The sequence below is a fragment of the Poromitra crassiceps genome (assembly GCF_964638095.1).
Source record: "Poromitra crassiceps genome assembly, chromosome: 21".
NCBI lineage: Eukaryota > Metazoa > Chordata > Actinopteri > Beryciformes > Melamphaidae > Poromitra > Poromitra crassiceps.
The window spans coordinates 21,598,405-21,613,173 of record NC_139638.1 but is presented as its reverse complement, the minus strand read 5'-3'; the positions used below and the strand labels follow the sequence as shown (position 1 = coordinate 21,613,173).

Genomic DNA, 14,769 nt, shown 5'->3' with positions numbered 1-14,769 from the left:
TATGTCTGTGTGTATGTCTGTGTGCATCTCTGTGTGTATGTCTGTGTGTATGTCTATGTGTGTGTATGTCTGCGTGTATCAGAAATTGAATTGAGAAGCGTAGCACCAGCAGATAAATTCATTATTTATTCATTATTTCCCCTTTTTGCTGCTATTTTCAATGTCTCTCTGCGTGAGCAGTTGGGGAGGAAAAAACATATTTGCATGTATCAAGTGACAAGTCCTTCAAAAGTGCAGACATCTGCAGAGTGTATATTATGTTGAATACTGATTTGGGGCAGGACTTACATCTCTCAGGACAAAAGAATCCATGCACAAGCAGAGGGCACAGAACTGGGTCTCTATCAGTGTTGGGGGTAACTCATTACAAAAGTAACATGTTACATGTAATATATTACTTTTAGCAGTAACTCAGTAATATAACTTATTACTTATAGGGTTTCAGTAATATTATACCAGTTACTTTGTCAAGTAACTCAAGTTACAAATTAAGTTACTTTTTTTAATCAAAGCACATGTTTAAAAATAATTCCTAATCAAACTGTGTGTTTTTATGCAAATAACCACTATAGATGACAATAACAAAGGAAAAGGCTAACATTTAGAATTTTGGACGGTTTACACTGACTTCAAGACGGTTTAAATTCTTTTTCGGGATGGTTCCGGGGCGCTGATGTCATTCTGCTACTGCTGTTATTTTGGTGAAAGTAATGCAAAAGTAGTGTAATAAGTAATGAGTTACTCTACACAGACAGTAATATTGTAAAGTAACATATTACTTTCAAATGAAAGTAACTAGTAATATGTAGTATATTACATTTTGAAAGTAACTTGCCCAACAATGGTCTCTATTAACTGGGCTTCTCACAGACAGTTGATCCAGGGTCAGAGGCCCGGGACATTTATGTATTCAATTTAAAAGGACAATTCTGATCTCTCTTGGGGGTGGAGAGAAAAACCAGACATATTTGCCCCTAGAGATACAACAACTCCTCTATTTTCAAATGCTGTTTCTCTCATGATACAAACAGATTTTGTTGATTAATGTGTAGACCGCATTCAAGTACAAAAATGGCCCCACTTACCATAAAGCATTTTATTCTCTACCTTAGACAGTAGGAATGGTACGGCACTCTAAGCAATGTGTGGACCCATTTCGATCATTCGCACACCCTCACGTTTTCCCAAATCAACGTGGATTTGTCCGACGGAGCTCACCTGCAAAGGAGCCCTGGCGCCCTCTCCTGGTAGGAGAACTGTAGGTGCAGGTCTTCCTCGCTCATCTCCCTGATGAACACCTTGAGCAGGCAGCGGATCATGAACAGAGCGTTGTGGGCCTGCCAGATGAACAGCTGACTGCAGAGGGGGAAGCACCACAGAGACACCCCATCAAACATGCAACTGGGAGTGGAATCCATGTTACCAATAACCAGGGGTTTTCTGTTGTGTATTTGCACGGGGGGGGGGGGTTGTGCAGAGCCATTTTTCAGCAATAGAGACACTGCGGAGCGCGTCATCATTCAGAAACCACGCCCAAAACGGGGGGAAACAGAAACCCCCACCTCCGATCCTGGCGTTCTCCTATGTCGCGTGCATGGTCGCGCGTTGCACACAAAGATCGTATATACGGAAGATGAACTTACTTCCTTGACAGCTCGATCCACATGTTTCTTCTCGCCAATTCTCAATGGCTTCCTTGTTTTCCTCGGGAATACAAAAAACTTTAACTGCCGATTTTTTAAACATTTGTTTTCTGCGCAGCCCCACCACACAACAGCTTTTAGCTATGTTTACTTCAAGGAATATGACGCTGGTGTGTGGAAGTGAACGCTATGAGCACCGCTATGCAACATTCTGCTGAGCCCTTCGCCTCACTATAGCTGGGTTTCCATCCAAATGTATCGCAACTTTGAATCGAATTTTCAGAAAGTCGGCAAAAGAAAATGCGAAATAATGCGCGTTTCCATCCACTGCTATTTTGCGAATTATAGAGCTGTCAATCACCTCGTGTTTGAGGCTGTCTGAGCTGCTGATCAGCTGCTAGACCCGATATACAGCTCTGTTAAACACATCTAACGTTATTCATTTAAAGTTTCTTGATGATCTACAAGTAGACAAAGGTACCATAACACCATTTCTGGATTACCAGGTGCGACTCGGCAAGCATAACGTTATAATCCACAGAGCAGATTGTAAGTGAATACAATTTCATTCAATTCTAGAAGTGAGTCGTCTTAAAGTTAACACGTTAATTGCCAAGAACGAGTTGAGTCGTCAAAACACAATCCAGCTGTTCACTGCCAACGACGAGTTGAGTCGTCAAAAAAAAAATTTTTTTTTTTTTGACCGTGGGATGTGCATCTAACCCTTTTACATCTCTTATATAATTATTGGAGCCACCGAACGTTTACAACCCATTCCACCGACCCACTAAGTGGCAACAGTGCTCTCCTGACTAGAGGAAGGCAAGCATTTTTTTAACTTGTCACGCCATTCTCACCCCAGCCATTCTCATGAAAATGGATGGGGGAAAACGCTTTCGTTTTCGCGCTGATTGCTGGCGATGCGGGATTTGCAAATTTACATAATAGATTACAGGTGAACACACTTTGAAACACGCAGCATAAATATGACCAGAATCGCAAAAGCTTCTCTCAACCAAAACTCCAAGAAGCGAGCGAGTCCATGCCGACTTCCTCAAACAGCGGCCGCGCAGCCACAGGCACAGGACAGCAGCAAAGCACTGAGACTGGTGACAAGCTTGTGACGGCCGCTGCAGCCAAGAAGAACGCCCACGGAGGGAGGAGTTGAAGCAACTCTCCCTCTCGCTCTCTCCCTCTCTCTCTCTCTCTCTCTCGCTCTCTCTCTCTCCCTCCCTCCCTCTCTCTCTCTCTCTCTCTCCCTCTCCCCCTCTCACTAGGATTAAACCTAGTGCGTCTCCCTCCCGAGAGGGAGGGAGAGAGAGAGAGAGGGAGGGAGAGCGAGAGGGAGGGAGAGAGAGAGAGAGAGAGGGAGGGAGAGCGAGGGGAAGGGAGAGAGAGAGAGAGAGCGAGAGGGGGAGGGAGAGAGAGAGAGAGAGAGCCAAAAATGAATGGTTAAAGTGACTGTTCTATCGAATTTCACAAAAAGCCGTTTATCTCTGAATATTTTTTCTGACGCTAAAACCATGCTGTATTCAACTGCTAATGCTTACATAACTACTAACTCTACAAACTAACTCTTTTAGACAGAGAAAGTACACATTCTATTAGTACTTTTGAGATATTGTATGTTCACAAACTCCAAGCAGAAAAGAATCCTCGGCTCTTGTAAAATGAGCCACAATCCTCAAAAAACGGCTTGGCAGAAGCTACCTACAGCAAGAAAAAAACGGCTGGCAGTCAATGTGTTAATATCCCAGTCTTCTTCTGTTTACCACGGCGGGTATTGTGCTGCGTATTTACCATTATTTACCGTGTGTAGCCCTATTGTGTGGAGGCTACACAGCATGTCATGTTTTGCAGTGATCAAGGCAAACTGCCTGGTCTTTGATTGGAGAGACAACGGAATATCTCTTCATCTGTTTCCACCGCGCGTTTCGCATTTTCCTTTTATCGATACACCCGACTTTTCCGCCTCCCTCAAGCGTGAAAACTTTTTGCGAAATTTGGAGGCTTTTGCGAATTAGGCAGCGTTTCCACTCTGATTTTTTATGGGCAAATTGAAATTTCGCATAAAAACAGGTGGATGGAAACCCGACTTATGTGTCTCTTGTATAACTCTTACTCACGTGCGAGCAAACAAACTCACACGTATTCTCCTCAACAGCAGCTTTCTCACAACCGTTTCCCACAACTGCAACCAATTCCCTTTGACAGCTGACTTCACCCTAACGTAATGATAGGAGAGCACAATGTTCACATCCAGGTTTGACAGAGAGAGACAGAGAGAGACAGAGAGAGAGGAGGAGAGAGAGAGAGACAGAGAGAGACAGAGAGAGAGGAGGAGAGAGAGAGAGAGAGAGGAGGAGAGAGAGAGAGAGGAGGAGAGAGAGACAGAGAGAGACAGAGAGAGAGAGAGAGAGGAGGAGAGAGAGAGACAGAGAGAGAGAGAGAGAGGAGGAGAGAGAGAGACAGAGAGAGAGAGAGAGAGGAGGAGAGAGAGAGACAGAGAGAGAGAGAGGAGGACATGATTTGAAACATCCAAACTAAACCACAATGTTTCTGAACCCACTAAGGCCAACACAGCAGGGTCTAATCAGCCCCACACATCGCCAGCAGCACATGCCAACTATGCTACTCTGTTTGTACATGTGTGTGCGTGTGCGTGTGTGTGTGTGTGTGTGTGTGTGTGTGTGTGTGCGTGTGCGCGTGTGTGTCTGTGTGCGTGGCACAGTAGGGCTTTCACACCGGCAGGGCTCCGTGCCAGTTCCCGAACCCAAATTTGAACCGGCCGGCGCGTTCGGACCGCAAAAATAATTGGTTCGGAACCTGAAAAGTTGGTTCTCAGTGGAACCAAAAGATAGTTGGTTTTTCCTTGGGAACCGTGACATCATCAGTGGGCGTGTCTTATTCTAGGCTGTGAAGACGAGCAGGAAGGAGAAGAAGGCAGCGACAACGTGGAGAAAAATAATTTGCAGTGGTCTCCTGAGGAAACCGAATGTTTAGTGGCGATTTGGGCATCTACCGAATTTCAAGAAAAGCTAGAAAGCAGTACAAGAAAGAGCAAGACGTATGCCGAACTTGCAGAAGAGAGGGCCAAGGCTGGGTTCACTCGAACGCCAGACCAAATAATTAATAAACTTAAAAAACTGAAGGACTACCGAATAATGTCCTCCCACTTTGGTTCCGCTTAAACTGGTGTGAACGCGGGCTGGTTCGCCAGAAAGCACCAAGGTTCTGAGACTCCAGAACGGAACCAGAGCCAGAACCAGAACCGTGTGTCTGAAAGTGGTGTCGAGACGTGGGCGGGGTCAGGCACAGTGGAGACGTGGGCGGGGTCAGGCGCAGTGGAGACGTGGGCGGGGTCAGGCACAGTGGAGACGTGGGCGGGGTCAGGAGCAGTGGAGACGTGGGCGGGGTCAGGCACAGTGGAGACGTGGGCGGGGTCAGGAGCAGTGGAGACGTGGGCGGGGTCAGGCACAGTGGAGACGTGGGCGGGGTCAGGCACAGTGGAGACGTGGGCGGGGTCAGGCACAGCAGAGACGTGGGCGGGGTCAGGCGCAGTGGAGACGTGGGCGGGGTCAGGCACAGTGGAGACGTGGGCGGGGTCAGGCACAGTGGAGACGTGGGCGGGGTCAGGCACAGTGGAGACGTGGGCGGGGTCACGCACAGCAGAGACGTGGGCGGGGTCAGGCACAGTGGAGACGTGGGCGGGGTCAGGCGCAGTGGAGACGTGGGCGGGGTCAGGTGCAGTGGAGAGACGTGGGCGGGGTCAGGTGCAGCGGAGACGTGGGCGGGGTCAGGCGCAGTGGAGACGTGGGCGGGGTCAGGCACAGTGGAGACGTGGGCGGGGTCAGGCACAGTGGAGACGTGGGCGGGGTCAGGTGCAGCGGAGACGTGGGCGGGGTCAGGTGCAGTGGAGAGACGTGGGCGGGGTCAGGCACAGTGGAGTCGTGGGCGGGGTCAGGCGCAGTGGAGACGTGGGCGGGGTCAGGCACAGTGGAGTCGTGGGCGGGGTCAGGCACAGCAGAGACGTGGGCGGGGTCAGGCGCAGTGGAGACGTGGGCGGGGTCAGACGCAGTGGAGACGTGGGCGGGGTCAGACGCAGTGGAGTCGTGGGCGGGGTCAGGCGCAGTGGAGACGTGGGCGGGGTCAGGCACAGCAGAGACATGGGCGGGGTCAGGCACAGTGGAGACGTGGGTGGGGTCAGGCACAGCGGAGACGTTGGCGGGGTCAGGCACAGTGGAGACGTGGGCGGGGTCAGGCGCAGTGGAGACGTGGGCGGGGTCAGGCACAGTGGAGACGTGGGCGGGGTCAGGCGCAGTGGAGACGTGGGCGGGGTCAGGCGCAGTGGAGACGTGGGCGGGGTCAGGCACAGTGGAGACGTGGGCGGGGTCAGGCGCAGTGGAGACGTGGGCGGGGTCAGGCACAGTGGAGACGTGGGCGGGGTCAGGCACAGTGGAGACGTGGGCGGGGTCAGGCGCAGTGGAGACGTGGGCGGGGTCAGGCGCAGTGGAGACGTGAGCGGGGTCAGGCACAGTGGAGTCGTGGGCGGGGTCAGGCACAGTGGAGATGGCGTTTGGCGTGTGGGGGAATAACGCCAGTGTGGGTGATTATAGCTCAGCAACCTTCCCATGGGAAACGTCGGCAACGGCTTCAGCGTTTGTCTCATTCAAGAAATAATAATTGGGATTCCCTGAGTGCCTGTGATCAAACAATAACAGGCACAGTGTGTGTGTGTGTGTGTGTGTGTGTGTGTGTGTGTGTGTGTGTGTGTGCAGACACACACCCCCCCAAACCCAGGCACAGCAATCATCCCCATGCATAGGGTGTGTGTCATTAAAGGGGCAGTAAGTGCAGTTCATTGGTCCCTCCTGGGAAGTTCTCATACTCACTCTTGGCATTCTGTAGAGATTTTCAGCTCTTTGGTTCTTCCCAGGAAAACTCTCACGAGGGCGCCAAAGTTCCCCGTTCTGGGATTGTTTTCAACTGGGGGGGGGGGAAGCGAAAAAAGAGGAAACTTTTTGTACTCTGCTGACGCATTCAAGTAGCCCTTAACTTAGCATGCAAATAAGCTGTAACAAATCAGTTTAACTTCCAATTTAAACCTCCCAACGCAGCGGATATTCATGGTGAAATAACAAACACAAAATGAAAACAGATGCCACTGACTAAGCTGTCAAGTCAGTACAGGATACATGTGAAGCTTATTTAGAAGACAGGAAACATACTGAGGATCTTGGCCAGGGGGATGACAGCCTCTTCCAGCAACTTGGAGTCTCCACTGTGGGAGGGGAGGGGAGGGGAGGGGAGGGGAGGGGAGGGGAGGGAAAAACACACAGTCGTTAAGAAAAAATAATTAAGCGAAAGTTCAGAGAAAATAGTTCAGATGAGCTCATTGCTTGTATTCACTGCCCTCTGCTGTCATGTTGGATAACTGCACTTTATACCATGGTCTGGGTGAATACTCGATTCTGATTGGCTGCAAGGTGTCCATTAAAAAGTGATATTGTACAGTGATAATGGACACCTAGCTAAATGGTCTGTTCACCGTTCATATCAATGCGCCATAGTTTCATCAGTGTTATCAGGAGAGCAGTTTGAGCTCTATACCCCCGTTAAGGGTTAATATGACAATTTTGGACGTTGAGAAAAAAATTTACTCGGTCAAAGTAAGTATTTAAATCACCCCTGTGTGCTCAGTTTATCAAAAATAACTCTTATTTACAATTTTGATTTTCGTTTCGGACATTTCTAACCTCGCGTCACCAGGCTCTTCTCGGTGACAAAGGAGATTTCCCTCGGCTCGTGCATGAGCGGGGGCCTTTGAGAGAGAGAGAGAGAGAGAGAGCTGCATTTCACCACATACAGCACACGCAGTGCTATGGCCCCGCTGCACTGTTTCACTTCCTGAACCTGAAAACTCTTGATCACCCTGTGATAAAGAGGAGATTTCCCTCGGCTCGTGCACGAGCGGGGACGAGCCCGGCCTTTGACACAGAGAGAGAGAGAGAGAGAGAGAGAGAGAGAGAGTTCTCTCTGCATGTCACCACATACAGCCCCCGCTGCTCTGTGTTACTTCCTGAAACTCTTCGCTCTTAAATGTTAATATACTTGGCCAATACGTATCTATCATACAAAATAAAGCAAGCTGCCAAACGGTAATGTCCAAACGGTAATGTAGAACGCAAAACATCGTTAAACCCGCATTCCTGTGATAAAGTTAACGTTTGAGTCGGCTTTAAAACGGAGGGTGGTGGAATAGTGGGAGGGACTATTTTATTTCGTGGAAGACTGATTTACAGTATGAATAACAGACATTTAGCCATTTAGATTGCTTTATTTATTACACATGGAAATATAAATGACTGGTCTTATTGTTTTGTTGGCAAGTGACCATGGTATAAGCGGGTTAATGCACTTCGAGGTGTACATTATCACTTTTTAAGGGACTTCGCGGAGGCAACCATCCTCGGCTTCGCCTCGGACGGTTCACGCCTCTCGCGTCGTCCCTTAAAAAGTGATAATGTACACCTCGTCGTGCATTAACCCTTACATATTTATAAAAATCTATTAAAAACATTCAGACAGTGGATTATTTGCGATTGTGAATTTGTCACAGACATTTAGGGACCAAGAATAACAAATGATGGGCTGTGTGAAAACTTTTCAACAGCATGTCCACACTGACAGACAACAAACGCAGAACATTCACTGAGAATCATATTCTCATATAGATGTCAATATTTCTTGTCACTTAGCAGTGTTTCCCCCTACCATTCTACAGGCCTGGCGGGCAGGCCAACAGCGCCCCCGCCAGACCAGAAAGATAGATTGAAAAAAAAAATGCTCTCCCCAAAATTTCAATCAATAAACCTTTATGGCATATTATTACAATACAACAATACTGGTGTTGACAGTGTTGACAGTAATAGAAGATGCCAAATCACAGCTTTTAGGAGCATTGTGCCAGCGTGCGGCGCTGTTCCAAAACGTGTCGACGTGTGTCGTTGCCTGGGAAACGCACATCCCATAATACAACTGTTCCCATCGCATCCCATAATAGTATGATGATACTTGGGATGCCATTGTGAACATAGATGCGAACAGGTTAGCTAAAAGTTTAGCGTTGCCAGCGAGGGCCCCCACTGTTGCGGTCAGGGGGTACGTTTCGAAATCCCTCCAGGCCTGTTCTATGGAAAACACTGCTTAGGTTGTGTTACACATCTATAAAATAACCTGGATTTAGGCTACTGAAATTAGAGTTTTCTCTCATCTCTTCTATTGCCAAAGTGGGGAGAAACATGTCCATGTCCAAGTCCATTTCCTCATGGTCAACTATTAAGTGCATATTCTAATCAATTGTTCAAATAGTCAGTGCAGTGCATGCCAACATTTAAAAGCCCTAATGCAGATCTTGGACACCAAACACATCACGTTCTGCTCTCTATGCCAACGATCGGTTGCAAATCCTTATCAATCTTGTTGGTAACAATCATGGTGTGTTCAGGGTTACAGATAACGTGGTATTTTTACAGCTCAACAGTGTTCACAATAGACACCCCCGCCCCCATCCCGAAGCCATGCAGGACAGTCAAGTCAATTGTATTTATATTCATCTTATTCCTGGACCTACGTTTCCCATGATTCTCAGCGGTTGCCGGTTGTCGACTTCCTGTTTAAATTTTTTGCTTTGAAAAACATGGTAAATATTGTCCATCATCAACCAAAGTTGTCAACCGTCTCCCAGATGCAAACGCGCAGCCTTGGAGAAATGATTTCAGTGAGTGTATCATTCCTTTTTGCGTCAGAGTTTTCAATATAACACTTGGTGGAATGATTTCTGTGAGTGTATTAGTACTTTTTTAGCACATTTTAACAATGATAATAATACTGATAATAACCGTGATCATTTTGGTCACTATAATCGTGATGTGAAACGTTCATATCGTTCCATCTCTAGTCTGTCACATAGTAGATGATTTGCTTGGCAGTGGCACTAACAGCTTGGTACAGTGCAGCTAGATGACTAGATACTGGGGAAAGTTGGGGGCAGCGCTAAAAATAAGTGAAGTTATCAAGAAGCGCGAACAGGAGCCACTTGCCTGCGCTTGTTATCCAAAATATAACAACCAATGATCATACTTATAGATTGCTGATTCTCCACTGTGTTCTAAACACACCAGCTTCAACTGTCCTCCAACTGCAACTGTCTTCACATAGTCCTTTTTTAGATCATGTGACGTGTGGCACACCACGTACACAGGAAATGATGTCATCATGTGGTCTAACGTGAAATGCAACTGATCCCTGACAGCTACTCAGAGTTCACACGCTTACATTTTCCAGTATGAGAGAGAGCATGAAGGTTAACAGAATGACAGTATTAAGGCCTATCGGTAAAATGCGACCAAGCGTATCAAACCTATCGAGCCGCCATCCTTAGAGCTAAAGCAGTGCAGTAGTTTGGGCCTAAATTTAAATGTACAGTACCTCCTATTAGGGATGCACCGATCCACATTTTTTCACTTCCGATCCGATTCCGATACCTGAATTTGGATATCTGCCGATACCGATATTATTCCGATACCGATATTTTTCTTGAATATACAGTATAGGCAAAGATTTAGGCCAATTAAAGATTTTCTTTTTAAAATATACCTTGCAAAAAGCAGACAAAATTAAGAAAATATACAAGGCAAAGAAGGATAGGAATTGCAACACAAAAAAAAAGCCCCCTTCCCCAGCGATTCCGATACGTGAATTATGTCAGTATCGGCACCCGATACCGATATTGGATCGGCCCCATCCCTACCTCCTATTCCAATCCTCCTATTCGATTATAAGATGCATCGCGATGCGGACGTGCACGATTCTGCATCGATTCACAAATGTCAAAAATCGATTATTAATTAATTTTTATTTTTATAATCAAATAAAATATAATGGAAGTACATTTGTTTGTTTATTATGGATCCCCATTAGTCTGACTACTCAGACTATTCTTACTGGGGTCCCTGCAACATACAGAAAATACAAAACAATTACACTGCACATAACAAAACAGTGAACAATGTTCCATGTACATGCAGTTGTTTATTTTAATTATGGATCATAATACAATGCAATTCCAAATGCACTTTTATTTTAAAAGTAGCCACACAGTGAGAAAAAAGAAAGCGAGAAAAAATAAATTATGTATTGCGGAAAAAAGTGATGCATCGATTTAAGATGCTTCGAGATGCATCGAGATGCATCGATAATCGTAATCGAATCGAATCGTAGCCCTCTGAATCGTAATCGAATCGAATCGTGAGGCCAGTGAAGATTCACAGCCCTAGTGTGTGTGTGTGTGTGTGTGTGTGTGTGTGTGCGTGCATGTGCGTGTGCATGCACGCGTGTTTCTTTACCTGCTGGTGGGACTGATGAAAGTGAAGGAGATGAGCTGGTTCCAGAAAGGGTCATTCTCTGATATAGCCTCTGTGCCCACCAGGGCCCTGAGGTTGGGGTTATCGGACAGGTCTCTGACCTGGCTGGTGTTGGCTCCCATCTCTACACAGGTTCCACTCAGCCAGACTGACCGCTCCTCACTGTGCTTTCACCAGGCATGCGCCAGAACCTGAGGCGACCAGTGACAAGAGGTTGTGTCATGAGATAATGAACAACTAGGCTACACTGACTACGTTTACATGCACACAATATTCCGCTTTTTGCCCATATTCGGAAAATGACAATATTCCGACTAAATGAATAATCCACTAATATTCCCGTTTACATGCAGCCGTAGCTCGCCCTCCCCGACACGTGAGGGAGGGGGGGAGAGAGAGAGAGAGATGCAGGTAGGCGGAGCCGCGGAGTTTTTCTGTTGAGAATAAACAGAGCAGCACTATTCTTACGAGCATCACTTGGTCCATTTCAGGAGCTTGCTGCTGAAATGAAAAAGTAGGCTAGTAGCCTACGTTATTACCTTGCAGGCTCGCAAGCATTGTGGACTTCCGTTGGCACTGGGCACTATAGGCTACTCTCTCTCTCTCTCTCTCTCTTTAAATCGATGTTTCTCATCTCCTCCCGATAAGAAATGTCTGCTTTTCTTTTTGCATGCCAGAGATGATGGATTATATGATTATATCGTCTGTTCTAGCGCTTTCTAGCACACATCAGTTGACCACAAACAGGCAACATGCGTCGCAAACTGCGGTAAAAACCCTGATTGAGACGCATATTCCGAATGTGCTGTATACATGATCAAAGAATCCTCCGAAAACCCGAATAATACTGGAATAACCCAGATGTCTTAATCGGAAAATGCTAAATTCGGAGAAAGGGCAAATTCGGAAAAGGCAACTGGAATAATATGCTGTTTACATGACCCTTATCAAATTCAGAATATTGTCATTTTCCGAATAATAGTGGAATATTGTGTGCATGTAAATGTAGTCATTGAAAACAAAGCATGCACTGCTATGCTATTATGCTTTTCTCTTTTAGTTAAAATTGGCTAAGTGGGTGGTTTCTGTGGTAGCGGTGTGAGTCATGATTGTGATGTCATCAGTGAGGTCATCACCAGTGATGTCACTTCAGCAACTGTGATTACTGAACTGTGATGTCACTCAGGCAGCCAAGATGTCATTGGTGATGTCACTGGAGACGATGGCACACAGTTGCACAAAGGCGCCTAGGTGGGTGGGCCGGCGATTTCCATAACTGCAACCATGGTGCATCATCTCCAGAGTCTCTCCACCCTAGGAATGGAGCACGCACCCTAACCCTAGTATATTGTGGCGACCCAGAGTTTGACATGTCGGTGGCGATTACGACGTTACGTGAAGGCAGCGGACCAGCCAGAGTATAGGGGACTTCCGGTCTCGGGTGGGTGGGGGAGTCTGGGAATATGAGGAAGCGGACAGGACGTGTGTGTAGCTAGGAGCTGTGTGTGTAGCTAGAAGCTATGAGTGTGAACCAGGAATAAAGATTGTACCAAGTATTGCCTCTTCTCCTCCTCACGTAATGATCCCGGGAGCGGATTATTACATTGGTGTACAGAAGTGTTAACTACGAACTTTGCCGCTCGCCTCGTGCGGTAACATCAAAAAAAGAGGAACGGAGAGACGGACTGTTGCTGCTCGTCGCGGAGGTTCCAGCCAGCTGCAAGCTAATCGGGCTGGATTTCCCTCAAGTAAGTCGGCTGGAGTGCTACAGTGGGCGGGTGAAGAGGCAGCGCGGAGAGAAGAGGAGCGGAACCGAGTGAAATTAACGCCTTGGAGGATTGACTTGGCGTGAGCGGTTAGCTGAGTGTGCTAACTGCTAAGACATTAGCTGGTGGGCTAACTGCTGCAAGGCTAGCTGGTGTGCTAGCTGGGGGTTAGCTGGTGTGCTAACTGCTACAAACACCACGTGGAATGGCACACGTTGGTGGACCCTCGTCGTTGGACGGGGGGAGGGAGGAGCTACCGACTCCGGAGTTCAGCGCGGTACTGGCTGGCATGGAGACACGCCTGAAGCAGGAGTTCAGCGCGGTGCTTGCCGGCGTGGAGGCCCGCTTGATGCAGGAGATCAGACGGCTGTTGGAAGCGACGCCTGTCTGGGCAGAGGAGCTTATGAAACGGCTGCAGGAGGTCACGCAGCACGGAGAAAAGCGGACGGAGGAGCCGCAGAGACTGTGTTGGACTTGTGGAGCACAGGGTCATCTGGCGAGGTGGTGTCACAGCATTCATTCGGGGCAAACCAGGTACGTGGAGCAACGGTACTGGGGGCGCCCGGGTGTCTGTTGGTCGTGCGGGGCGTTTGGACATCTGGCCAGGGAGTGTCTGGAGGCTGTCAGAGGACAGAGGACAGCGAGAGAGGAGAGATGCGCAGGCGGCTGGCAGGTGAGACTCTGTTGGTCGTGTAAGAAGCCTGGACATTTGGGCCAGGAACTGCACTGAGACTGTGGAGGACGAAGGAGGGACACAGGCTGAAGAGAACATTATTAGAGTCGGGGGACTGACGATTGTGTCTCCAGAAGAGAATGCGTGCAGCCGGGGGGAAGAGGACATTGTTAGGGTCGGGAGAGTGACGGTGGTGTCTCCAGATGAGCGGGTGTTGATAACGCCGGAGGAACCGGCCCAGACTAGCTCCTCTGCACCCGCCACAATTGCTCTGCAGGAAGCCACGGTAGAGATCGCCATCGGTTGCGTTCTCCCTGCTGCCCTGAACACGCCGCCCCCTGGGGGAGGGGGACGGGAAAACGAACGAGTGCAAGAGGTGGAGGAAGACGAGGGAGACTGGACAGATGGGGACCTGACAGACGAGGACATAGACCACATCATGGATGTCGACGAGGAGGAGTGGAAACGCAGACAGATGGAGGACGCGGAGATCAGTCCGGTGTACGGGTGGGTAGCGAACGGACGCCGGCCCCCTGTGGAGGAGATTCACACATGTTCCGGTGCCACGAAGGGACTGTGGAACCTGTTTTCGGACCTGCGTCTGGATGGAGATGGGCTGTTGGAGAGGAAAGGGGGCCAAGGGGAAAGGGGGTTCCAGAGGGTTGTACCCAGCTACCTGCGGGGGTTGGTGCTACGGGGGACGCACGGGGGCTGCGGCTGGAACGGTCATTTCGGGCCTGAAGTGACACTCCGCCGGGTTCGTGAACTTTACTACTGGGGCAAACACAAGGAGGATGTGCGGGACTACTGCCTTCATTGTGTTGACTGTAATGTGCTTCAGATGGGACAGAAGCTGTAAAAGGGGGGATGGAAATGGCGGTTTAAATAATTGAAATGTGAGTGAAAATGAGTGTAAAAGGAAAGGGGGAAAATGTCAATGATGTAGATGATGGTGTGGAAAAAAAAGAAAAGAAAAGACTGTTGTGGGGAATTAGAATTTAATGTGGGGATAGGAAAAAAAGATATTGGGGAAAAGCGTTGATGTGTTGGTGTGGTTTGGTACAGGGGGATATGTGTGGGTTGTGGGTGCCCGCGTGGGAGCGGGCCTAAGAAGTAGGGATGCACGATATATCGGCAATCATATCGGTATCGGCCAGTATCGGCCGATTTTTTTACATATCGGTCATATCGGTATCGGTCAGATGTTGCAATGTTAATATCGGTTATCATTATCAGCCAAATTCTTCACATTGATATGAAAT

The 14,769-nt window shown here is 48.2% G+C and overlaps 1 protein-coding gene and 1 pseudogene across 2 annotated transcripts in view; one reads left to right on the top strand and one right to left on the bottom strand.

The window, feature by feature from the left end:
• The window catches only part of LOC310795336 (mothers against decapentaplegic homolog 7-like), a 13,027-nt pseudogene extending 12,938 nt beyond the window's left edge, over nucleotides 1-89 (top strand). The window contains exon 5 of the transcript XR_014553964.1: nucleotides 83-89. The product of XR_014553964.1 is annotated as a mothers against decapentaplegic homolog 7-like (transcript). The remainder of the gene's footprint in view (nucleotides 1-82) is intronic.
• A 1,125-nt stretch (nucleotides 90-1,214) lies between these two features.
• On the bottom strand, nucleotides 1,215-11,218 carry LOC310795335 (dymeclin-like; the record flags this gene model as incomplete). Its single annotated transcript, XM_083657382.1, has 4 exons — nucleotides 11,051-11,218; nucleotides 6,872-6,924; nucleotides 6,536-6,629; nucleotides 1,215-1,356 (listed from the first exon to the last, which is right to left on the bottom strand). The coding sequence occupies exons 1-4, from the start codon at nucleotides 11,188-11,190 to the stop codon at nucleotides 1,215-1,217; spliced, it is 429 nt and encodes a 142-aa protein (XP_083513508.1). The 5' UTR covers nucleotides 11,191-11,218.
• Between the last annotated feature and the right edge of the window lie 3,551 nt (nucleotides 11,219-14,769).